Genomic DNA, 9,961 nt, shown 5'->3' with positions numbered 1-9,961 from the left:
ATCCAAAGGAGCTATACCATTTTACAGTGAGTGAGAGTTCCTGTTGCTCCACATTCTCGCCAGCATCTGGCACTGTCAGTGTTTTGCACTTTGACCATTCTAATTTGTGTGTCTCATCGTCCTTTACATTAAATATTTCTAAAAGCTTAACAATTCAGATAAGAAACTATAGGATTTAGGAGCTAGAAAAAGACCTTGGCTCTGGTCTACTTCCCTCTCCTCTCCACCTCTACTATCCAACATACATATCTCAAAAATAAAAAATAGAGGTGGGAAGAACTAGCTGGTGGCAGGACACAGGTCAGAGTTTCTAACTGCTACTGTAACCTTCATGCAACACATTACGTTGCCTTTATTCTCTCATTTGGCAATTATACTTTTTGTAGTGTGGGGTCCAAGAGACACAGATCATCAAGGGGAAGAATCAGGGCTTCTGGGTCACACATAGTTGGTGCTCAAATATTTGTGGTGAATGACTACGTGCCCCCTAGGGGCCTTACTATGCTTTCCACATTAACAGTGAATTAACATGGTCCTCCAATGGAGGCAGAGGATCTGTCCCCCTACAAAATCAAGGACCGTGCATTTAGGGCTTGGAATTTTAGCTGCATTCCAGGAATTTATATCAAAATCATTAGATACTCCTGTTTTTTTCAGACAGGATAACTCTACATTTTTACTTATTGAGGGATTTCTCCTTTCTGGGGAAATTAATCTTTCTTTCAACCTGTGGGTCTCCCAATCCTTTCATGAGTTTACCTGACATGTTCACCATTCCTTGATATTGTGGTAGAGGGTATGAGTGAAAATAGCCCTGAAGAGTGTTTTTATTTTTATCCCTCAGAAATTTAAGCCCAGGAGTTTTACTTTGTACATTAAGAAGACCCAGAAACTGCCACTCCTCTCCAGTGTCATTTACACACATCCATTCAATCCAGAACCATACCCAGCAAGAAGAGAGGATATGTCTTTGCTGATTTCTTTCCTCTGTCTACCATTTCCTAAACTCTATTTTAATAGGATTTATGGAGGTGGAGATTCCATAGTCTAACCATATGCAAAATATCAAAACGCATATTTTACAGAGCCTGTGCATGGTAGCACTCCCCACCCCCACACTCATGAGCACCTTGCATTCCGAGGCCACCAAGCCTTGGTACCTGCTGTTGCCTCTCCCAGGAACACCCCTCACCTCTGAGTCCTCTTAACTCCTGCTTGTCCTTTGAACTCAGCTTGAGTCTCCTCAGGACTACGTATGTATGCACTAGATTTCCCATGCAATGAGACAGAGATACAAAGTCACTTGGGATAGCCANTAACATGGTCCTCCAATGGAGGCAGAGGATCTGTCCCCCTACAAAATCAAGGACCGTGCATGTAGGGCTTGGAATTTTAGCTGCATTCCAGGCATTTATATCAAAATCATTAGATACTCCTGTTTTTTCAGACAGGATAACTCTACTTTTTTACTTATTGAGGGATTTCTCCTTTCTGGGGAAATTAATCTTTCTTTCAACCTGTGGGTCTCCCAAGCCTTTCATGAGTTTACCTGACATGTTCACCATTCCTTGATATTGTGGTAGAGGGTATGAGTGAAAATAGCCCTGAAGAGTGTTTTTATTTTTATCCCTCAGAAATTTAAGCCCAGGAGTTTTACTTTGTACATTAAGAAGACCCAGAAACTGCCGCTCCTCTCCAGTGTCATTTACACACATCCATTCAATCCAGAACCATACCCAGCAAGAAGAGAGGATATGTCTTTGCTGGTTTCTTTCCTCTGTCTACCATTTCCTAAACTCTATTTTAATAGGATTTATGGAGGTGGAGATTCCATAGTCTAACCATATACAAAATATCAAAACGCATATTTTACAGAGCCTGTGCATGGTAGCACTCCCCACCCCCACACTCATGAGCACCTTGCTTTCCGAGGCCACCAAGCCTTGGTACCTGCTGTTGCCTCTCCCAGGAACACCCCTCACCTCTGAGTCTTCTTAACTCCTGCTTGTCCTTTGAACTCAGCTTGAGTCTCCTCAGGACTACATATGTATGCACTAGATTTCCCATGCAATGAGACAGAGATACAAAGTCACTTGGGATAGCCAAAGAGGCTTTTGTCATAATGTTAATTGTATGTGTCCTTTCTTAGTTTTTGCATTCTTAACTGCTAGATTGGGCTCTGGCCCATAGTAGGTTCTCAAAAGTTTGGGAGGCAGCACAGTGTCGCGATGAAAGAACAAAATCTTTGGAATCAGATGGATTTCCATGTTCAAATCCTGAGTTGGTCATTTGACCTTAGCTTATTGCTTATTCTGAGCCTCAGTTTCCTCATTTATCAAATGGGAATAAAAGATCTCCCTGACAGGAAGTGAGAAGTATTAAACAAATAAAAAGTGTGTGGAAAGTACTTACTGCCCAATACATGACTAGTGCTAATAAATGGTAACTATTACTTGCTGAATACAAGTCTGACAAGAACTAGAATGGCACAAGTTTTTTCGCATGCTCTCATTCATCATCCCATTACACTTAGGAGGCAGGGAAGGGGGAGTCTCTTACCAGATTTGGCAAGGAGACATGCATCAAAATTAGGTGAACAAGTCGTTTTCGAAGTGCAAGTAGAAACTGGATCGACACAGCTGTAGCACTGCAAGCTATTCCCTGGAATCAGGAAGAAAGCCTGTCAGGATTTGTTAAACCAGCATTGAGTTGCCCCCCACCCCCCGTCCCCAAGCAGCAGAGGAAAGCCCACCACCTCCATTGATGTGGGACAGAGATCAGCAACTCGTCATGTTTCCATTCCTACACAAATTTGCAGCAGTGATATTGTTCCAAGCTCAAACTACAGTTGCAGCAACATTTTTTGAACCCTGATGCAAGTGCAAAGGGAATATCCGCATTTCAAAATCCATCTGACTGTGCAATTGAGAAGCTTCCTTCTAACCTCCATTTGGGGAGTGATTAATCTGCAATAACACATTAAAAGAAAAATATCAAGAGAATAAACTAAAAGAATTCTAGAAGTGCATTCCAAGCAATAAATATGCTCAATTAAATCACATCCTCATGGATCAATAACCAGTATTTAGCAATACCTATCTGTGTGAAAAGAAATTTTCAAAGATGAAATATGTAAAATCTCATTACAGATCAGTATTAACAATGAACATTTATTTGCAACTGATTTGGTGATAGGGAACACTAATTTTGAACCCCAATTAAACAAAATGTTCTATTCCTCTCATTAGCAGATGTGAGATAGGAGGTGCTAAGCTTCCTGGAGTTCAGATTTCAGGACACACCTCTGGGTTTCAGGCCATACCCCAAAGTCTCAGGGTCCTCCTCTAGGCCCTCCCCTAAAGAGTTACTGTTGCAAGTTGAACCTATTTTCAGACCAACTTGAGACCTCAGGGGGCTGACAATGCAAATTCAGTGACGGGGCATGCTCAGTAGAAAGGGGTTCTATAACCCTAATAGCCAAGCATGCTCAGTAAAGTGGAATTTATATTCATTAGATAGCAGGAATATGTATTAGACAGCAGGACTATAAAAGCTGAATCCTGGAGGAAGGCGGGGTTGTTGCTTACTTTCCCAGGACCACTGCACATGCTGGCTGAGGTATGTGTGCTTCCCTTTGTATCAGACTTACTTTTGGCAGGTGGCTGCTCACTCTCAAGCCAGCCTGCACTCTAGTACTAGACTTTGAGGGGGTATTTCTTGCTTTTGTATTGGACCTGGTGCGGGCCCTGCTTGGTCTCTGGAGCTAGGCTGCACTTTCTCTCTGAAATTTATATTCCTTATCTGTTACATTAAATACATTCTCACTTTCTACTGTGACTCTGCTCTTGAATTCTTTCCTGTGGCGGAGTCAAGAACCTGGTAAGAGGACCAGGTGGGTTAAGGCCAATTACCAGGCCTTCCCAGACCCATTCTCCTCTGGCATCAGATGCGTATTGTATATTTGCACTCAATTATTACATTGTGAATTATGTCCATTAAAAATTCATGGAAATTTGTATCCTGTCTTGTTATTTATATAAGAGCCTACATTATTATTTTGTTTCTTAGCCTGCAAAGCCTAAAATATTTGCTATCTGGTCCTTTATAGAAAAAGTGTGATGACCTCTGGAATAGAGTAAAATCACTGAATCGACCTAAGGGACTGACCCAGCACCAGAACTTTTCTCAGCAGCCAAGGGTGAGACAACAGCTATACACTTTAAACCCACAGGGGTGGGCAGCCTGGTGCCAGCAGACTCTGAATATGAGGGTCAGCTTAACAGCAGAAGCAAACAGCCTCCAGTTCCCTAATTTGAAAGATGATTCTTCCTCCCAGTCAAGTGCTTAAAACTCATCTTTGCTAGCTAAGTATTGTATTTTGCTGTATGATTTTTTTCCTTCTCCATTTTTATAACAGCAGTGACAAGAAAAAGATGACTTATACTCAACATCTGTGATGGGGAGAGGCTGAGGAAGCAAGAACTGAAAGGAAATCCTCCTGATTCATGTGGACAAACCCTTTTCTATTATCAGAGATTGTTACTGAGCAGACTTTGACAGAGAAGTCAAAGGATTGGAAAGTCAGGTATTTTTTATTACGCCAGCAGGCCCAGATAAACTAGCACTTGCAAATCTGAGACTCGAGTTTAGGTCTTACAGGATTTTTATAGGCAGACTCTTCTGGGTTCTTTTAAGTTTCGTTTTCTCAGCATTCATGTAGCCAGCACAGCAGTCATTGCAATAAGCAAGCACATTTACAAAAGCGGGAGAAGAGCAGTTGATTATCAGTAAAAATGATACAATAAGCAGGTTCTGTTCTAAAGGAAAACAAGCTACTGAAAGAATTAATTTTGTATTTTTCCAACAAGATAACTACCTTCCTCCCATGTAATCAGTATTAGGCAGCTCTTACCTCTGTGAAAAGACATTTCAAAGATGAAACATGTAAAATCTCATAGAAGAATGTCATGGTTTTTAAACAAAGTACAGGTTTTAGAGCCCAAGAATTGACTTCCGGTTCTAAGGCCAAAGTCTAGGTTTATCACCAGGGAAAGAGGGGATTTTCCAGAAGTCCAGTGCAAAGCAGGTCCTTCCTTTCTGAGCACAGACAGGAGTCAAACCTCTCTATACCATCTTAAATGCCAAGCTTGCCTTCACAGGTGTGAAATCCCACTTAGCAGAGAACCCTTTGATTTGTGAAGGTTCCAGAATAACCCCTTGAAAAACATCAGTCAAAGAAACTCCTCCCTCACCACTTTGTTTGCAGATGACAAGACAAATGCCTGGAGAGGTAAAGGGACTCACCCAAGGTCACTGAGCAACAAAGAAGCAGAGCTGGAGCCAGTCTGCAAGCCTGCAGGCAGGGCCCCGTCAGACCTCTCTGTTCTCCCCCAGTGTCAGCATTTGTCATGCCCATGTGAGAGGGAGCCACAGTGAGAAGGCACAAAGATGCACTTTGTCGATACTCCCTCCCTTGCGCCAGATGTGTACACACATGCATGACTCGGAAAGAATGTAAGAGGGAGGGTGGTGTTCTAGCCTGGCTATTCATGAGGGTTTTAAAAGGTCACCCATAGGAGTGAATTTTCTACTGGCTAGAGCCGGAGCTCATTTGGCTTCTTGACAAGTCTTCAGACAGAGGCATCAATGCCCATTTTTGGAACGTCTATGGAGCAGAAATATTCATACTACCACATTCATTCAGTGTTCAAATATCTGTGCACTAAGCTCTTCATAGAAGTGTTGTAAGAGATAGGCTCAATTATCTTCATCCCCATTTTGCAAGAGAAAATTAAGATGTTAACTAACTTGTCCAGACTGACACAGCTGCTAAGCGACACAGCTAAGACTCAAACCCAGGTGGTCAGTTCTAAAACCAAAGCTTGGTTTAACCATAATGTTCTTCTAATTGTCCTGAGTGGAGAAGAGAAGGAAACAATACAGATTGTAGGGGAAACTGAGGTCAAAGATAAACAATAAGTCAGGGGTCGATTGTTTGATAATTCTCGTCACCAAGCCAGGGTAGGGGGGGGATTTGACCCTCGGCTAAAAGAGGTGGAGTGTGGAGAAAGGTTACCCTGCAACTTTTCTCAGTGTCCTTGGGCAGCAGCAAAGGAAGCCTCTCACTGTGTGTGTGTGTGAGAGAGAGAGAGACAGAGAGAGAACAGAGAGAGAGACGGAGAGAGAGACGGAGAGAGAGCTTCACACCCTAATTCTCTGAAGAACGGCCTAAGGGCATCCCAAGACCTGTCACAGACCAGCTGACAACCCAAATCCAAGCTTGTTCCACAAATGCAAACTGCTGAAAGTAGGATATAACTGGGCTATAATTACAGAAGACAGATTGCTAGAAGAATTGGGAGAATAGTGTTGTAACACAGGTGAACCATATTAACACCTACCCTGGCTAGAACGAGCAGAGGTGGGGAAAGGGGGATCATGACTTCTCTTTTTTCTTACATTCAAGTGTGTCTTTGGGCAAGTTACTTCTTAGCTTAAGTTTCTTCAACTGTAAAATGGGCATAATAGCACTGACCCTCTTCATGGGACGGCTGAAAGGATTGGCTATGGCATGGTCCCTAGAACCTAATAAGCAATTAATTACTAATAAGCCATTAATACATGGTAGCTACTAATATTAGAAGACACGCTCCAATACTGCAGAAATCTTTTTGTTTTACTTATTCTTTACTTATTTTTTCATTTTAATTTCATTTTTCAAAGCACAACACATCAAAACTTAGAGGATGCAGGACTCATGCAGTGCTTCTATCTTAAGAAAATAGAAAAGAAGACCAAACTAAACCGAAAGCAAATAGAGTACGAAATAAAGATTATGACAGAAATATATGAAATAGGGAATTAAAAAACAATGGAGAAAATCAACAAAACCAAAAGTTGATTCTTTAAAAAGATCAACAAAATTTGCGAACCTTTATCAAGATTGATCAAGAAAAAAGAGAGAAGACAGAAATTACTAAAATCAGAAAGAAAGCAGGGGCATGGCAGAGCAGTTGCTTCTATGACACTGGAGTGGGCTTTGAGGGCAGAGACCTCCTCTTCTTGTTTTGGTCTCCACTGGTGACTCTCCTTGTGTCATTGCAGTTCAGCGTCTGGCAGGCCACCTGCACGGTGGCTGTAGCTACTGCTGTGGCATTGAGCCGCTTTTGCAGCAGCCATGTGGTGGGCCACCCATGTGGAAGTGGTGTTCTCGGCATGCTCTGTTTCTGGCCTGCTTCTGGGCAGAGGGGCTGCCCTGGACTCATCTTTTTGTTTTAATTGCTCATTGCGTTGCTCCTTTCTTTCCTGCCCCACCCCCCAAAAAACCCTAGTGGTGGCCAGAATATTTTACCAACATGACACGGGCAGAAAATGACATTTGATCCTACAGCGAAGCAAAGCAAGTAGCGTGGGTGTTCCTACTGTTACAGAGGTTGAGACTCAGAAGCACACAACTTCCTCCAGGAACCACAGGAAGGGTGGACCGGAAAGGGGTGGTCTAGGGGAAGGGCGGCCCAGGGAGGGGTGACCTGGAGTGGGAGTGAAAAGCAGGGACTCTGGTGACAGACTGTTTGGGGTCACATTCTGGTGTACCACTTCTTTCTGGGCATCAATCTTGCTATTTGTAAAATGGGGATAAAAATAGTCCCTATCCACTGGGTTGACATGAGGATTAAATAAGTAAATACATGTAAAATGCTTAGAATAGTGATTGAGTGGCACATAAATGCTATAAGCATTAGCTGCTGCTGTTATCGCTATCATCATCATCATCATCATCTCAGCACAGGGGAAGCCCCAGGGCGCAAAGACTGAGCACAGTGGACCCCCCCACAGGGACTTGCACCACACTCCAAGGATGGCATCCACTGATATCCCCAAGTAGCTGGTGGTGAGGGGTGTGAAACTTAAGCTGCTGATTGTTCCTCCCACCCCCTGCAAAAAGCAGCCCTGTAACCCAGGAAGTTGCCCCACTGAGGGCAAGATTGTAATGTTGTAAGGAGCTGTTACACACCCAGACCTGTAACACTAGAAGGTAAAAGAACCAAAGCAGGGCCTGGAAGAAGGACTGGGGCTCACACTGAGGCCAGTGGCATCAGCTCAGTTTTCCTTAGGCCTAAGAAAAAGAAAGCTCATGGCCGACACAGTCTAACTGGTCCAGATCCATGTCCCGAGACTCTGGACCACTCACCTAAATTGCAGAGGACAACCAGGACAAGCTGGAGCACGAGCTGGACGGAACTTCCTCTGCTTCCCATTGTGACTGTTCACAGCACCTAGAAGGAAGGGACAAGAAAGGTTGTCATAAAACAGTGAACGACAGCTTGCTATCTCAGAAACCAAGAGCTAGAAGGCTGAGGGGGCTTCAGGAAACATGGGAAAGGAGCCAGCTGACTGAGAAAGAACAGGAAACCTACCAGGTGGGGATGCCATGAACCAAGGGGTGCTCTCAGGTGGGGCAGCACTTGGCCCCTCCTCCTGCCCCAAGACCTTGGCTTACTGAAGAAATTCTGCTGCTCTTGGTGTGAGGGGTGGCAATGGGGGGAGTCAAAGCACTCTGGTCTCAGAGTCAGAAATACCCAGAACCCACCCCAGCTCTAACCTACAGTAGTAGCCATGTACCCTTGAATAAACTCAGTCCCTACAAGCACCAGTGTTCACTCCCATGCAGTGGGAACAACACTATCTTCCCCATCAGGGTGGTTCAGTCAAATTAGAACACAAGAGAACTGATCAATATAGCAACTGCAGTTCCTGTATTGCTGGCCCCACCAGGGGGCCCCCAACCCACTGTTGGCTGAGCTGGAGGGCCACTTCTCAGGTGTAAGAAAATAATCTAAGTGATTTATTTTCAGAAATGATTCAGGCTCAGCCTGAAAGTTGTCTGACTAGTCCAGCCCATTCCCAGAGGGTCGCTGAACAGATAGAGCTCTCCTTGAGATGGTAATTAGCTACTAGTCCCTATTGTTTTCTTCATTCCCTGTTGTTTCTGCTTTCACAGGATTTTAGCGGGCCCTTTCATGGACTTTTCCTGAGCCCTCAGACAAATTTCTTACAAGGGGTAGTAAATCAGGGTAACAAATTTTAGGCGCGATCTGGGAAGACTGTGCACCCCGTAGTACTCAGCCAGTGAGGAAGCAGGGGGAGGGACTTGCATATTAGGGAATAAGTTGCTTGCTACAACTCTTTTCCGTGTGCCTGCCCTTTAGATACCCAAACCTTATAAGGCCATAATTAAAGTCTTGCTTCACCGTACCTTGTGTCTCCGTTTCCATCCTTTGGCATTGGACAGGTAAGGGCATTTCTCACAACTTGGGAGCTCGTCTGGGATCTCTGTGATTGCAGGACTGGGACCTTGATAGAGGGAGAGACATGTCCCACCCGATTTCAGGTGGCCTGCTCTGTCCCCGTGCCTGGCTTCTTGCCGGACCACAGATATACCCGAGACTGCTATTCTGAGGATGGCAGAAGCGATGCTGGGAGAAAGAAAGCAGGCACCACGGCAACCAGGCAACCTCATGCATGAGCCAAGGTAGGAAATAGGGCCTTATAAGTACTACCTTGGTGGTTAGGCATTTTCAGAGGCCGAGTGGCGTGGTCCACGCCATGGCAGGATCCTAAAGGAGTCAGCTTGGGCTGCCCGCTCCGAGTTGGCAAGGCCACTGGAGGGAGAGCTGCTGGCAAGGCCACAGCTACGAGCACTTGCTACAACCGTATGGGCTCCTGCCTCGGCTTTGTGGCTTTTGCCTTCTCTTTCGATATTTTGGTTAGCGTGGCAGTTCTCTGAATTCCCAAAAGATTATAAAAATAACACAAATAATTATGCGGTCATTGAACTAAACATTCCCACAGGATCCCCGAGTAAATCGGACAATTCAAAATTATCCCCTTATTTTCCATATGAACAGTAGGTTCATTCCATTAGAACATAAGATCATTACACCCCCATCAGAATTTAAAT

General features: G+C 44.2%; 1 protein-coding gene across 1 annotated transcript in view; it reads right to left on the bottom strand.

Annotated features, from left to right (window-relative positions):
• CD59 (CD59 molecule, complement regulatory protein) overlaps positions 1 to 8,276 on the bottom strand; it is a 15,800-nt gene extending 7,524 nt beyond the window's left edge. The window contains exons 1-2 of the mRNA XM_008588004.1: positions 8,192 to 8,276; positions 2,560 to 2,661 (exon numbers count right to left, since the gene is read on the bottom strand). Of these exons, the coding sequence (XP_008586226.1) occupies positions 2,560 to 2,661; positions 8,192 to 8,258 (169 nt within the window). The 5' untranslated portion in view covers positions 8,259 to 8,276. The remainder of the gene's footprint in view (positions 1 to 2,559; positions 2,662 to 8,191) is intronic.
• Between the last annotated feature and the right edge of the window lie 1,685 nt (positions 8,277 to 9,961).

The sequence above is a fragment of the Galeopterus variegatus genome, unplaced genomic scaffold (assembly GCF_000696425.1).
Source record: "Galeopterus variegatus unplaced genomic scaffold, G_variegatus-3.0.2 Scaffold121, whole genome shotgun sequence".
NCBI classification, from domain to species: domain Eukaryota; kingdom Metazoa; phylum Chordata; class Mammalia; order Dermoptera; family Cynocephalidae; genus Galeopterus; species Galeopterus variegatus.
Note: the sequence above shows the minus strand (reverse complement) of the source record. Positions and strands in the feature narration are given on the sequence as shown.